General features: G+C 41.6%; 1 protein-coding gene across 4 annotated transcripts in view; it reads left to right on the top strand.

The window, feature by feature from the left end:
* LOC139221065 (NLR family CARD domain-containing protein 3-like) overlaps positions 1-16,380 on the top strand; it is a 191,847-nt gene that overhangs the window by 134,562 nt on the left and 40,905 nt on the right. The window contains exons 7-11 of one of the 4 annotated variants that reach the window (XM_070852975.1): positions 1,126-1,299; positions 1,956-2,126; positions 4,120-4,293; positions 4,918-5,091; positions 5,748-5,928. In XM_070852975.1, the coding sequence (XP_070709076.1) occupies positions 1,126-1,299; positions 1,956-2,126; positions 4,120-4,293; positions 4,918-5,091; positions 5,748-5,928 (874 nt within the window). Of the gene's footprint in view, positions 1-1,125; positions 1,300-1,955; positions 2,127-4,119; positions 4,294-4,917; positions 5,092-5,747; positions 5,929-6,961; positions 7,136-15,516; positions 15,667-15,991; positions 16,198-16,380 lie in introns of those variants that run through there. The other 3 variants (XM_070852971.1, XM_070852974.1, XM_070852973.1) reach the window with 3 other exon arrangements.

Below are 16,380 nucleotides of genomic sequence, written 5' to 3' on the forward strand. Positions count from 1 at the left end.
TTCACTCACAGCATCAGCAGCTTCATGTGGTGATTGATATAGTGCGTCTACAAAAACTGACCTGACCCCAACAAGGTAAACAGAAAGGTTCCCTTTTCTACAATATTCACCATTGTGTGTTTCTGAATCCTTTAAACTTATTTATATAAAACAACAAAACATCTATTTATTAACTAAATCATTCCTGTTTTTAACTCAAAAGTAATTAAATGAACTTCAGTTACAAAGCTGACTTCAATGGCAGCTACACAATTCAAAGTGCTTCCAGGGACAGAAAGCACAATAGAAACAAGACATTAAACTGCAGGTAAAAGATGATAAAAGCACAAGAACATAAACAGTTCAAGCTGAAGAGAAGATGCATTAAAAGACCATAAAAGCTTGTTTCAGTCTGTTTTCTTCTTCAGTGGTTTAGTCCATTGTCTGCAGCAGAGAAATGTTGAGCTGCATATTTCAAACTGTAATAAAGATCAATGTGCACAGAAGGATTCACTCTGAACCTCTTAAACAGCTGATTTTCATCTCATGTTCCCGTCATGGTTTAAATAAGTGGTAATAAAAAAGACATGCATACAAAGAACAGATCAATAATCTCTGTTTCAACTATCAGACAATAACAAATGTATTCAGGATTTTCTTTTTCCAACATGTTTCTGAAGCTTTATGATGCTTCTAGTGACTGAAGAGTTTAAACTGAAGAAGCTGTGATTTTATGACTCCACTGTTCCTAACAGAAATATTGGAGATGACTTTTGTTCTTTGGCATCTTTCAGAAGTTTGGGATCTGGAGTCGAATCTTAAATCAGTTTCTGAGGGTTTTTATTGTGTTTGGCTGCACAACATGAGTTTGTAGAGATGGAGCCACTGGTGGAGCTGCAGAGTTGAAGAGGTGACGTCACTGCGTCTTTACTGAAGAAGCAGCATGTTGTCATGAATATTAATGAGAGCTCAGTGTCACTGTTTGTATTTTACACTGTTTAACCTGCATCCTGTTGGGTTCAGCTGTTTGGAGATTTACTAAACGTCTCCGTTCTAAACCTTCTTCAGCTCTGAGCTGATTATTAAACGCTGAATGATTTCAGTGAACATCGTCTTCTAAAGTGACATCATTTATTCTTTATTCAGATTGAAGGACTGCAGTCTGTCAGAGGTCAGCTGTGCTCCTCTGGTCTCAGCTCTGAAGTCCAACCCCTCCCATCTGAGAGATCTGGAGCTGAGTGAGAACAAGCTGCAGGATTCAGGAGTGAAGCTGCTGTGTGGTTTTCTGGAGAGTCCAGACTGCAGACTGGAGACTCTGAGGTCAGTTCACTGACTCTCTGTCACTATTGTAGATCTGATGTGTTCAGTTAACAACTGAACCTCATTTCTCTTCATATATAACTAAGATGCATGAAGTTGTTCATTTCCTTTCTGAGTTGAGTGAGCAGTCACAACAGGTTTGTGCTTCTTGAAGAAAGTGTAGGAAATGTTCTCTCTTAGTTTTAAAGGGAATGAATGTTTAGAATTGTTGGTAAATGGTCACATCTGAATCCAGAAGAACCTCTGAACTAATATCTGTTTTAAACTGATCAAGTTTACTCACTGAAGTAGAAACATTTCTTTGGTTTCTGTTGATTTCAGTGTGTTCACCAATAATGTCTGATCACTGACATTGATCTTCAGAACACACTCACTCATATATAGAGGGACTCTCAGAGATCAGAGCCTGTTTCTAAATGCAGCTGTTTAAAGGACCAATGTAGAACTGATCCTCTGATTCCAGACCTGACTGAGATCAGCAGCATGTTATTGATCATCAATAGGTGTCTGAATGTTGTGCTGACATTTGGATGATGTCTGTAGAAGGTGGACATGATGCTGATCCACAGTAACTATGAGAAAGTCTCTCTGCTCCTTTTAGGGAAAAGCTCATATTATGAATGAATGTTTGTCTCCATCATTTATTCTTTATTCAGATTGATGTGCTGCAGTCTGTCAGAGGTCAGCTGTGCTCCTCTGGTCTCAGCTCTGAAGTCCAACCCCTCCCATCTGAGAGATCTGGAGCTGAGTGAGAACAAGCTGCAGGATTCAGGAGTGACGCTGTGTGGTTTTCTGGAGAGTCCAGACTGCAGACTGGAGACTCTGAGGTACTAAACACCAGGTTTGACTTCTGTGCTCAGATTTATATGATGTGAAGGTTGTGGTGACGTTAAACTTGTGAAATCAATAGTGTGAATGCTGTGTTGCAGCATTCACACTATTGATATCCTGTTTTATTCTTCATTGCAGCGTTTCAACTGCTCCACACTTTGAGCTACAGAAACGGTTCCAACATCAAAGTGTTCAGCTCGTCGGTCTCTAGGGAGCTTTGACTTTTCACAATTCTACCTTTGAAACTTTTTACAATATTTAAACTTTTCTTTAAAACTGAACTTTTTGGGAGGAATTTTCAAATTCTCTTCAACTTCCTCCACTTAGAAAGCTTATAGCTCCCTCATACTTTCAGCTAGAGACTCCATTCAACTGTTAAACAGGTCACAAGACCTTCAGCTGTTTCCACATCATTCAGCTTTTTGATATCTTTTACGGTTTTGACGAAATCACAGTTTTAGTTTTGTGCCGTTTTCCCTCCTTCTCACATTTTATAATGAGTGTGTATTGCGCTGCATAGAGTGGGTGATGTCATCAGTGATGTCACCACCTGCTGCTACTCAGCCTTTGTGCTTCTTCAACAATTTTCTCTCTTCAGCCCTTTTAACGTCGACACCTTCAACTTTTTCTACACAATTTATACATCAAAACGTAGAGAAATGTGTCTTCTTTAAGAGCCTGTGACCATTTCAGCTGTCGGACTCACGGTTTTTGAACTTTCGGCCCCAAAGCACCAGGAAACCACTTCAACCCCCTCATTCACTCTAATGTTATTTTGGCTCTGAAATCTTTGACCAAACCCACAAAGTTTGGACTTTTAAAACTGTGACATTGAGGTCATTTTTCAACTTTGTCCAAACAAATGACACATCTTCATCTTCAGCAGAGTCTCCTGCTGCTCACGGTGGTGTCGGTTCAGCTCTGTGATCTACTGTTTTGACAAGATCACAGTTTTAGTTTTGTGCCGTTTTCCCTCCTTCTCACATTTTATAATGAGTGTGTATGTGGAGCGGAAAGTTCGCCTGGAAATGTTGTCTTTAAAACGCTCTCACGCCCTCAGTGTGTCACTCACACTCACCATTTGTGCATCAAAACGTCGGGAAAATCCTTGCCGACACAGCGATGTGACTCAGAACACGCAGAAACGTACGCAGCTCCCGCTACGAGCCTCGGAGCGACGGGAGTGCCGACCGACTGCCTCATTGACCGCCATGTTAAGTGAGAGCTGAAAGTTGAGGAGGGAGGCAGAAACTAAGACTTTTCTAACCTGCTCCAGTTCTCTCATTTTAAAGGTAGAGACCTCAAACTACATGTACGTGTTCAGCAGACCCTCTTCTCTCCACTGGGCCACACGTTATGGCCGCGACACGTACCGTTCTGAGTAAAACCTGGATCTCAATCTCAAGAAATCTCAATGAAAAGAGCTGCGTGTGAGCACAGAGTGACAGCTGATGAGCAGCAGCTCATTAGTGACGTTTGAGCCACCAGATGGAAGCAGAGCAGCATTCACACTGCAGTTATTCAGGAACTGTTTCTAGTTACTGTTATTAAACTGGGGATACTGAACCACACTCAGTATGTTAATGCTAAAGTGTCTTTTCCTCTAAATCCATCCTGACATCTTTGGCATCTTTCAGAAGTTTGGGATCTGGAGTCGAATCTTAAATCAGTTTCTGAGGGTTTTTATTGTGTTTGGCTGCACAACATGAGTTTGTAGAGATGGAGCCACTGGTGGAGCTGCAGAGCTGAAGAGGTGACGTCACTGCGTCTTTACTGAAGAAGCAGCACGTTGTCATGAATATTAATGAGAGCTCAGTGTCACTGTTTGTATTTTACACTGTTTAACCTGCATCCTGTTGGGTTCAGCTGTTTGGAGATTTACTAAACGTCTCCGTTCTAAACCTTCTTCAGCTCTGAGCTGATTATTAAACGCTGAATGATTTCAGTGAACATCGTCTTCTAAAGTTACATCATTTATTCTTTATTCAGATTGAGGTACTGCAGTCTGTCAGAGGTCAGCTGTGCTCCTCTGGTCTCAGCTCTGAAGTCCAACCCCTCCCATCTGAGAGATCTGGAGCTGAGTGGAAACAAGCTGCAGGATTCAGGAGTGAAGCTGCTGTGTGGTTTTCTGGAGAGTCCAGACTGCAGACTGGAGACTCTGAGGTCAGTTCACTGACTCTCTGTCACTATTGTAGATCTGATGTGTTCAGTTAACAACTGAACCTCATTTCTCTTCATATATAACTAACAACCTTAAAGATGTAAATATCCTCTTGTTCATATTTTCATGTTTCCTGGATTAAATTCAGTGTGCAGCCACAACAGATCTGTGTTTGTTGAAGAAAGTGTAGAAAATGTCCTCTGTTGGTGGTTAAAGTGAGTTCATGCTCAGAATTATTGGTAAATGGTCACATCTACATTCAGAAGATCCCCTGAATCATTATCTGTTTTTAAATGGATCACGTTTACCTCCTGAAGCAGAAATGTTCCTACTTCTGTTCCAATGTGCTGATCGACGTCTGATCAACCATATTGATCCTTCAGACCAGAAAAGTATTGATCTTCCAGACCTGACTGAGATCAGCAGCATGTTATTAATGGTTATTTGTCCGTAGAAGGTCGACATGATGCTGATCCACAGTAACACAATGAGAAAGTCTCTCTGCTCCTTTTAGGGAAAAGCTCATTGATGAGGACACAGTGATGCTGAGCTGCAGATTCAAACCCTCAACACTTCTGACTGCATTTTATATGGATTTTTAGCTCCATCATTTATTCTTTATTCAGATTGAGGTCCTGCAGTCTGTCAGAGGTCAGCTGTGCTCATCTGGCCTCAGCTCTGAAGTCCAACCCCTCCCATCTGAGAGATCTGGAGCTGAGTGGAAACAAGCTGCAGGATTCAGGAGTGAAGCTGCTGTGTGGTTTTCTGGAGAGTCCAGACTGCAGACTGGAGACTCTGAGGTCAGTTCACTGACTCTCTGTCACTATTGTAGATCTGATGTGTTCAGTTAACAACTGAACCTCATTTCTCTTCATATATAACTAAGATGCATGAAGTTGTTCATTTCCTCTCTGAGTTGAGTGAGCAGTCACAACAGGTTTGTGCTTCTTGAAGAAAGTGTAGGAAATGTTCTCTCTTAGTTTTAAAGGGAATGAATGTTTAGAATTGTTGGTAAATGGTCACATCTGAATCCAGAAGAACCTCTGAACTAATATCTGTTTTAAACTGATCAAGTTTACTCACTGAAGTAGAAACATTTCTTTGGGTTCTGTTGATTTCAGTGTGTTCACCAATAATGTCTGATCACTGACATTGATCTTCAGAACACACTCACTCATATATAGAGGGACTCTCAGAGATCAGAGCCTGTTTCTAAATGCAGCTGTTTAAAGGACCAATGTAGAACTGATCCTCTGATTCCAGACTTGACTGAGATCAGCAGCATGTTATTGATCATCAATAGGTGTCTGAATGTTGTGCTGACATTTGGATGATGTCTGTAGAAGGTGGACATGATGCTGATCCACAGTAACTATGAGAAAGTCTCTCTGCTCCTTTTAGGGAAAAGCTCATATTATGAATGAATGTTTGTCTCCATCATTTATTCTTTATTCAGATTGAGGTACTGCAGTCTGTCAGAGGTCAGCTGTGCTCCTCTGGCCTCAGCTCTGAAGTCCAACCCCTCCCATCTGAGAGATCTGGAGCTGAGTGGAAACAAGCTGCAGGATTCAGGAGTGAAGCTGCTGTGTGGTTTTCTGGAGAGTCCAGACTGCAGACTGGAGACTCTGAGGTACTAAACACCAGGTTTGACTTCTGTGCTCAGATTAATATGATGTGAAGGTTGTGGTGACGTTACACTTGTGAAATTATTATTATTATTATTATACTGAACCACACTCAGTATGTTAATGCTAAAGTGTCTTTTCCTTTAAATCCATCCTGACATCTTTGGCATCTTTCAGAAGTTTGGGATCTGGAGTCGAATCTTAAATCAGTTTCTGAGGGTTTTTATTGTGTTTGGCTGCACAACATGAGTTTGTAGAGATGGAGCCACTGGTGGAGCTGCAGAGTTGAAGAGGTGACGTCACTGCGTCTTTACTGAAGAAGCAGCAAGTTGTCATGAATATTAATGAGAGCTCAGTGTCACTGTTTGTATTTTACACTGTTTAACCTGCATCCTGTTGGGTTCAGCTGTTTGGAGATTTACTAAACGTCTCCGTTCTAAACCTTCTTCAGCTCTGAGCTGATTATTAAACGCTGAATGATTTCAGTGAACATTGTCTTCTAAAGTGACATCATTTATTCTTTGTTAGGAAATAGAAAATGTGCAGACACGCTTATGCTAATACATTTTTATGTTAGTCCATTTATGCTTTATTATCATGAAGTTTTAGCCTGATGCTGGACTGTGTGATGGTTGCTGTGACCTTTACACAGATCAAAGAGATGTGTGTTGGCGTAGGATGTATCAGTCTGTGCTTGCATTCTTGAGATAAAGAAGAGTTCGAGAAGGCCTTGAACGGAGAGAAGTCAGCGTACCTGCGTTTCCCACCAACCGCCCCTGCAAGGAGGAGAGGGAGCAGGGTGCGGCGGAGGACTGCTGAGAGGAGGAACTTTGCTTATACATGTTATATATGCTTGAAAGACACAGACTGCTCAGTGCAGATGTAGATCTTTGCCTGTACTCCTTGCTTGTTGCAAGTAAAACTTTGAACTGAGATCTCTGTCTCTGAGAGTTTATCTTGTGTGTTGGGAAATTAATGGTACGAACTAACAGCGAAAATACAGTTCTGGTCTTATAGAAATAATTTCCTGACATTCTTTATTCAGATTGATGTGGTGCAGTCTGTCAGAGGTCAGCTGTGCTCCTCTGGCCTCAGCTCTGAAGTCCAACCCCTCCCATCTGAGAGATCTGGAGCTGAGTAACAACAAGCTGCAGGATTCAGGAGTGAAGCTGCTGTGTGGTTTTCTGGAGAGTCCAGACTGCAGACTGGAGACTCTGAGGTCAGTTCACTGACTCTCTGTCACTATTGTAGATCTGATGTGTTCAGTTAACAACTGAACCTCATTTCTCTTCATATATAACTAACAACCTTAAAGATGTAAATATCCTCTTGTTCATATTTTCATGTTTCCTGGATTAAATTCAGTGTGCAGCCACAACAGATCTGTGTTTGTTGAAGAAAGTGTAGAAAATGTCCTCTGTTGGTGGTTAAAGTGAGTTCATGCTCAGAATTATTGGTAAATGGTCACATCTACATTCAGAAGATCCCCTGAATCATTATCTGTTTTTAAATGGATCACGTTTACCTCCTGAAGCAGAAATGTTCCTACTTCTGTTCCAATGTGCTGATCGACGTCTGATCAACCATATTGATCCTTCAGATCAGAAAAGTATTGATCTTCCAGACCTGACTGAGATCAGCAGCATGTTATTAATGGTTATTTGTCCGTAGAAGGTGGACATGATGCTGATCCACAGTAACACAATGAGAAAGTCTCTCTGCTCCTTTTAGGGAAAAGCTCATTGATGAGGACACAGTGATGCTGAGCTGCAGATTCAAACCCTCAACACTTCTGACTGCATTTTATATGGATTTTTAGCTCCATCATTTATTCTTTATTCAGATTGAGTGGCTGCAGACTGTCAGAGGTCAGCTGTGCTCATCTGGCCTCAGCTCTGAAGTCCAACCCCTCCCATCTGAGAGATCTGGAGCTGAGTGAGAACAAGCTGCAGGATTCAGGAGTGAAGCTGCTGTCTGATCTTGTGGAGAGTCCAGACTGCAGACTGGAGACTCTGAGGTACTAAACACTGTTAGTAGTCAAGTCAGTTTCATTTATAGAGCCGAACATCACTAACTCTACATTTTCCCCAAACATGCTTCACAGTCTTTACAGCACACGACACCCTGTTTTTAGGAGCTTGATCTGGATCAGGAGAAACTGGCCCCAAACTAAAGTTAAACCTGAGGAAGAGCAGCAGGCACAATAAAGAATGACATCACAACTCTGTGACTGACATGAGCTAATATGTGTGTGCAACACTGATGAAGGGAGTCTCTGCAGACACTGATGAAGGACTTCTTCTCTCATCAGATGGAGGTAGTGAGGTGGAGGCATCAGGAGTGGATCATCTGAGTCCTGATGATCCAGAGAGGTTGAGGCAGCAGCAGCAGCTTGTGTGTGGAGAGGCTCTGACTGGACCATGTTACTGGGAGGTGGAGGAGAGGAGAACTTCATCCAGCGACGACTGACGGAGGACACCACGGACAAAACTAAGACTGGCTCTCGTAAATAGGATGTAAATAGGATGTATTGATGAAGTGTTGATTTGATGGAGGAGGAAGTGATAACGATGTGTAACACGATGGTCGGTATGACAGGAGTGTTGATCAGATAACAAAGGTGATGGAACATGTAACCGATCAATGAGAATGAATCAAAGTCACCAGGATGTAACCAAATATCACGTTTCATACTCAGTTTTAAATATGTCCTTTTACACTGTGTTTGTAAAACATGCCGTCAGAGGAAAGCAGAACCTAACGGAGTAAAGTGAAGTGAATCCTTTGTTTTTAAAACATGTATTGAGGAAGAGTTGGAGCCTGATGGTGTCAGCAGGAGCTGCTGTGGGATCAATAAGAATAATAAGTGCTCAGTAATCATTCCCCCGGCAGGACAAAGTGATCCGGTCACATTCAGGCCAGAGGGACAAACTCCTCCTGGTGAAGTGTGGTGGATTCTAACTGGCTGGGTGCAGATGCTGGGGGGCAGGCAGATGAGATCCTTCTGCTGATGTTGGGCTAGAAAAGAAGGGACCTTTGCATCGTTTAGTCAGAACTGTCCAGGATTTGGTCTCGTTCAGGTCTTTGGGCTTTTTTGTCGACAATAAACCTGGACTGCTCTGAACTCTGAAGTCTGCCGCTGCCTTTTTGGAAGATCGACTCTTCAGAGAAAAACCTGGAAGGAGACGGCGGACACTTAGTCTCTGGCCTGAGTTGGGGGGGTTTCCCTCCCACAACAGCGGCTGCCAGAAGACCGTCAAACAACAGCAATAAGAGCCCCGGCACATTTTACAGCTCTAGAGGTACATTCACTTTCCAGCATCAACAAGAGATAGAAACTTTTTAAAACACGTGGATTCTTTAAAACAAGCGTGACAGAATACATGACGGTCAGAAACAATGAGGGAAATATTAATTAATACTAAAAGATTAACGGCGTCCTGTTTCCAAAATGTCACCTAGTTTTATATCCAGTTTTAGGGAAAGACACAGTTTGTTTGATGGCGTGTAAAAACTCTGAGGCGCTACAGTAACAATACAGACGGACGGACGGCCTGAACGCAGAGAACACAGTGAACACAGTGAACTCCTTCACAGGTGGTTTTACTGTGAGTTCATCAGGTGAGGAAGGTCGTCTGGTCTCATCCCAACCAGCTTATTTGCTCCATGAGACTGATGATTGTGAGGAAATGATACGCAGCTCAGAGTCACATCAAAGATCCAAGTGAAGTCTTTATTTCATGATCTATGTTCTGTCAAAAGCTTTCTGTCCATCCATCAACCAACACGACGCTCATGTGACTTTAAGGCCTCTAGTTCTTCACATGCAGCTTCAGAGCAGCAGCAGCATGTCAAATGTGTTTAGTCCTGAGAAACGACTCAGTGAAGCTAAACTGAGGAGTTTAGTCCATTTTCTGCTGAACAGGAGCCTTATAAAACACACAAGTGGAACTAAGTCAAAGTGTGAATCTGTGGGTTTGATTGGTCAAATTACACGTTGATGTTTTATCGTCGTTAAGTGTTTTATTATTTCATTTCATTCACAAATGTTACTGGAACTACAGTGAATGTTACATGATGCAGCAGTCTCCAACAAACTAAGTGAATTTAATCAATTTCTCTGGCCAACAATAAATAACATGAACTATATTGAATAAAATGGTTCTATTTGTATTATTTCCCATTATTGTTTTTAATGAATAATGAAAACAGAAGAACTCAGAAGTTCCACCAGGGGCCTGTAGTTGTAGTGAGGATAAGTGTTTGTTAAGTTCCTATGGTAGAGTTCATACTCATACACTGTGAACCAGGATTGGCCTGTGGACCCCCACAGGGAACAGGCAACGAAAGGTACCCATTATTCAAGGTCTGGATAATAAATTGACTGCTCAAACTGAGATCGGGGTCAAACCTCTCCCACAGACGAGGACCATCAGCCGGCTCCTCCAGCCAGGACTGTCTAGATACAATGTGATGATAACCAGGTAATTTACACTTTTCTGAATCCTCTATGATCCTGCTGAGGTCAAAAATGTGGTCTCTGTTCTGAGCCTTCTGAGTCTAGAAACTAGTGATCTGATATCGCGAACGAGTCGAGTCTTTGAACGGCTCTTTTAAGTGAACGATGAGAACCGATTCACAGTTGCGAGCCGTTCTTATATGCAAATCGCCCGCGCTGCCTTCATGTGTCACCTGTGTGCCCCACGAGTCTGAGTTGTCCACGCTGCCTTCACCTGAACGACTAATGACATCGAGTTTGAGTCGTCCACAGCACGCTCCATTCACATGAACGCAGCTACAGATGCGCAGCATCAGGGGAGGAGATATTAGTGAGCGCCGCCCGACTGGACTGAAGACATTTACATTCAGGGAGCAGGAGATATTAACCACTGAAGAAAAGTTATTTGTTATTGTTTCCATTGTTCTGATGTGGATTCCAGTCGAGGAGCTGAGTTCCTGTTTGTAAAGTAGTTCAGGTGAACACACACCAGGTAGTTTAGAACAATTATGCATTCACTTTTGTATCATGTCCTAATTTCTATTCTAGTTTTATTTATATTATATTTATATATTTTTATATATATATATACTTATTTATTATTTTCATATTTTTTCTGTATTGTTAAAATGTTCATGTGTGGAAAATTTCACACTAAAGTTATTTTGCATGGAAGTTATCTGCAGCCTGCGTAGTTTTTATTGTGCCACAAAGTTTTTTAGTTGAGGGGAAAATTCAAAATAGTGATCTCACTGTCAAAGCATGTTGGTACGGCACCATCTTATAGAACGATTACACTGAAAACACAAGCCAAATGAAATTATAATCAATATTTCAGAATAGATATGTATAAGTTTGAATTATTCTGAACCAAATCTTATTTTACAACTGCTACCAGTGATTGTTTCCTTGATGAAAACAAGTTACCCATGGTTGACTTCTAATAAATAAATAAGTAAATATAACAACGAGTCAGTCGTTTGAACGGCTCTTTGAAAGGAACGGCTCCTCAAGATCCGGCTCCCTTCAAAGAGCCATAAATCCCATCTCTAGAGCCTTCTGAGTCCAGAAACTGTCCCTCTAATGGCTGAAGTCATGAATTAGATTTAATCTTGTCTTTAGATAAAACTTTAAGTGAAACACCAGGTTTTTCTTGGTGGCTTCAAGTCATGACAGTCTGGTATTACTGTAGGAAAACAAATATGGAGAAGCAGTTGAACTCTAATACATCAAACAACATCATTTCTTAATACTTGCATTTTTATTGAACAAATAACAATAGAACAAATCAAAGCATGTAATTGAACCCAATGCCCATCTAACTCACGGTTCGCCCCAGAACACATCAACCCTACCCATCAGTCCTTGCGTCAAGGGCCTGCCGACGCCACAATATGTGCTGCCCTCTGGTGGCCAAAGTTGGAAAAGCAACTTTACTGCCCTCTGGTGGCTGAAGTTGGAATAGCAACTGTACTGCCATCTGGTGGCTGAAGTTGGAATAGCGATGTACTGCCCTCTGGTGGCGTAAATTGGAATAGCAACCTTACTGCCCTCTGGTGGCTGAAGTTGGAATAGCAACTTTACTGCCCTCTGGTGGCTGAAGTTGGAATAGCGATGTACTGCCCTCTGGTGGCGTAAATTGGAATAGCAACCTTACTGCCCTCTGGTGGCTGGAGTTGGAATAACAATGTACTGCCCTCTGGTGGCTGTATCTGTTTTCAGATAAATAAAGAATTTTAAAATAAAACACCAGGATTTCTTGGTGCCTTCAAGTCATGACAGTCTGATAATCTGTACTTTACTAAATGATGGTACTGAAGCTTTGTTAACAGTTGAAACCAGTTGAGAAGATATACACTTTATTTATCAAGAATAAATCACATTCTCTCAATTATTTCATGGTAAGAGGTATGTAGCGGGTAATGCCTCACATGGGGCACCACAATAATGTAGTAGATAAACCCTGGCCTCAGGGGTCTACTCAGGACAGGGCTCCTCCCAGCACAACACAGTCCTTAACTAAAGCAGAGCAGTGTAGTAAGGTACTAGAGGAGGGAGACCAGGAGTCCTCAGCAGATGAGAAAAACCTGGAGTTAATAGAAGAAAATGCAGCATTAAAACAGCACAGGAACGAGAGTGAAAAGCCTCAGATGAACGATTTAGAAAGACAGTCCAGGACCTGGACAGATCTGACCACTTCCTTGAGCAGGCAGCCGAAGAAATAAAAGCTTTGAAAGCCCACGACCAGCTGACGAACCACCTCGGGACCCCACAGGACGGCTAATGCCTCAGAAACTCATCACAGCTCTCAAGTAGGACAATTTAAGTTCCAACTGCTTAAGCTGATCAAAAGGGTTGGTGATGAAGTAAATCTAAATTCTGTTTAATTCTTTAGGAAGTTATCAGTTAATACTTACTAATTCTCCGCTGCTCTAGAATAAAATCCCTGTAAGTTGAGCACTGTTTTCAGTTTCTCCTTTCACTGTTGCCAAATCCAAATAATTAGTCTATCTTGCTGGTGTTCATTCATGTCCTACACTGTAAAACATCACAGCCCCTTTTAGTTATGTCAATTTCCATTTTCTCTTTAACTCAAAGTGCTCTGATAAATTTTAGATTTTTGTAGGTTAAATATACATTTATTCATTTTCTTGACTAATTGAACATTTTGTCAAATTGACTGAACTTGCTTTATCAAGTTATCAGTTGAAAAAACAAAGGGGAGGATTCTGTTAATGATCCTGAGGCATCACCTTCATATTGTGGCATCGGCAGGGCAGTGCCGCAAGGACTTATGGGTAGGGTTAATGTGTTTTGGGGAGAACCATAAGTTAGGTGGGCATTGGGTTCAATAACATGCTGTGATTTGTTCTATTATGTGTGTTCAATAATAAATGATTTTCTGAAGCAATACTTGTTGTGATTGTGAAGCAGTCAGACACTTCTGCCATCTGTGACCCTATGGTTGCTGCAATATGATTCTGGTACTGAACTTCCTCTTGGAAATGGAGAGGCAATTAAAAACCAGCTAGCATCTTAATTTCTCTGCATGCAAACAGTTTTACATGTTTCTAATTCAGGAATACAGGAATGAGTTACTTGACATTGGAGAACTTGCTGGTCAAAATATTAAGGAAATTATACAGAAAGTCTTGGAGGAAAACAACTGTTAATTGTGATTAATAAATCAAGCAAACTTGCACTAATGAGTCAATATAACTTATACATCGAAGTTGAAACACAGTTAAAATATAAATCCTCTTAACTTGAAATGGCAAGTTATATAAATACTGAACTTGAAAGTGTGAGTTTGTTTGACTAGGTAAATGAGGTTTTCTTGCACTGATAATGTAGTAAGGTTAGTTGTTTTAACTGAGTCCAAAGTTAAATCAATTTAGACAACTTAAAAAACAATGTTGAGACAACTAGAACATTGTAGTCATATTAACTACATGGACTTTAATTCACGAGTTGAAACAAAGGTTGTCTTCAAGTTGAGTTAATTTGTGTTTTCAAGGCAGCAGGTGAACTTTCATTTGCAAGTTGAAATAACATGAAATGTCTTACAGTGTAGTGTTTTTGTCTGGTTAATAATGTTGTCATATTATTTACTCTCTGCTTACATTTAGCTGTTAATAAATGTACATTTATCGCCACGTAGTTGTCTGAATATTTCTTCAGAGAGAGATTCCTGTTTTGGGAACTGTTATGTCTTGTGTTTGTTAATTTGTCTAAGTTCACTCGTGTCTAGTCTTGTCTCTCGCTTCCCGTTTTATTTTGAAAACTAATTCTGCTCTTGTTTCAGGCTGTCTACTTCCTGCCCTTGTGTGTTTCCCGCCTTTGTGATTGTCTGCCCTGCCCTGATTGTTTCCACCTGTTCCCCATCACCTCTTGTATAAATAGTCTGCTTCTCCCCTTGTCCAGATCGTCTTATGTTGAGCATCAAGGTCCTTTGTAATCAAGTCTAGCTGTTGTATCCCACGTTTAAAAATCTTGTAAGTATCTTGTATTTTGTTTGTATTAAAGAGTGATCACCTGTCTAAAAGTGTCTTGCATCGTGCGTTTGGGTTCCTCCTGATTCTGAGTTTGGATTTGAGACTGTTCATTGTTTAATTCTTAAGCTTCAATACCTGAAGCCATTTATGCTAATAAATTTATCTGATTAATAAAAAGAGGTGGTGCCCCATTTAATTCGAGAGCTATTTAATTAAAGTGTATAGTGAACCTGCTACATAGTGGTAGAAGTACTACCAGGGGCCTGTAGTGTTAGAAGGACTACCAGGGGCCTGTAGTGTTAGAAGTACTACCGGGGGCATGAAACTTTGCTGTGGGCAGTTATTTGAGTGGCTCCACAGAATCACCATGTCAGCAGGGTCCATGGAGGGAGGGGTTTACCCCCCTGCTAGATAATAACTCTGGGGCTTGCTGGAGGCTGGATTCTGGGATGGAGCCTCCTAAATACAGCTTTCAGTGTGAGCACAGCTTCAAGCCGTGAGTGAGTTCCCACCAGGGGCCCCTGCTGGATGCCGACTGTGAAAAATAGTTTGAAATGATCTCCAAAATGTTTGCTGTTGCACTCATTCAGTGATAAATATGTTCCTTCCATAAACATGCACTGTGGACATCCTGTCATATCCTGCAGGCACTCATTTAAAACTTCAACACAACACCACGTCTACCTGGCAGCAATAACACACACTCATTCAGTTCAGACTGATTCAAGACATGTCATTAAATCAGATGGAAAACAACACACACACAGGTGACCAATAAAGTCACCTGACTTCTTGTAAGTAGAGAAGGGGGAGGAACCCTGAAAATGAAAATGTTCAGTTAGTTCAGACTCCATTTTGAGCCGACGGACCAGAAGGAGAAGTGAAGGCTGAGGCAGGGTGAGTGTTATTTTGTATGATTGTAAGAATCATTTTTCAGTTTTTCTCCTGAAGACTCAGAGTCAGTTTTTCTCCCTGTGGACTGGAGAGGAAAGAAATGTCAGAATGAGCTGAAGGTCATGATGGACTGAATAATACACATCAAACCTACTGTAACTCACCTACCCTAACTCCTGTTCTCACAGTCGGTGTTACTGCTTTACCTCTCAGACTGACTCCTGTCCTGAAGATGAGTGTGTGTGTGGAGGAAGAGGAGGACAGAGCAGAGTCTGCAGTGTCCAGCTGTCTGTCTCTGAAGAGTGACCGGTCCAAAGAGGACCCTCTAGACTTCAGTAATGAACCTGGACCCTCAGACACAACGTAAGAGACTTTGTTTTTTACTGTAAACTGACCTGAAGGAAGCTAAAATATTCCTGATGCAGAGCTGTTTCAAACTAATTGCCCTCGCTGATGTTGTGAATGTGCCTCATAATGCCCTTTAGCACCATGTGTGACAACAAGGTGCAGTATCAATCCTTATCAGTCCTTAACAATCCACCTTTGGAGCTTTGCTGCTGCATTCATGTGGTATGAATCAACTTTGACTGTTGTCCTCGGCCGTCTGAGATTCTACGCAGTACTGACCAAATGCTTTTTATCCAACAACAGCCAACAAATGATTTTAGTTAAAGAAATGTGTCCACAGAAAGAGGAAGAGGAGCTGCGCTGTGTGTCAGGACGTCCTGAAGGATCCAGTCGATAGCAGCTGTGGACACTGGTTCTGCAGACAGTGCATCACCTCATACTGGGACCAGTGTGCTTCATCAGGAGGCTCTTCCTGTCCCCAGTGTGCAGACAGATGCAGAGCAACACCTGGACTGCAGACAGTCAGTCAGAGCAGCTGCGAACAAAGTAAGACTGTCCATCTGTCACTGGTCTGGACTCACTAACATCTGTTGTGTCATACAGCCATGGGTGTGGCTGAAGATTAGATTACATGTGAACAAATCCATCCTGATTCATTGTAAAGACACAGACCACCCAAAAATGAAAATAGTGATTAGTTTCTGAGTTTGTTGAGCAGTAGCTTGGTCC

The sequence above is a fragment of the Pempheris klunzingeri genome, chromosome 21 (assembly GCF_042242105.1).
Source record: "Pempheris klunzingeri isolate RE-2024b chromosome 21, fPemKlu1.hap1, whole genome shotgun sequence".
NCBI lineage: Eukaryota > Metazoa > Chordata > Actinopteri > Acropomatiformes > Pempheridae > Pempheris > Pempheris klunzingeri.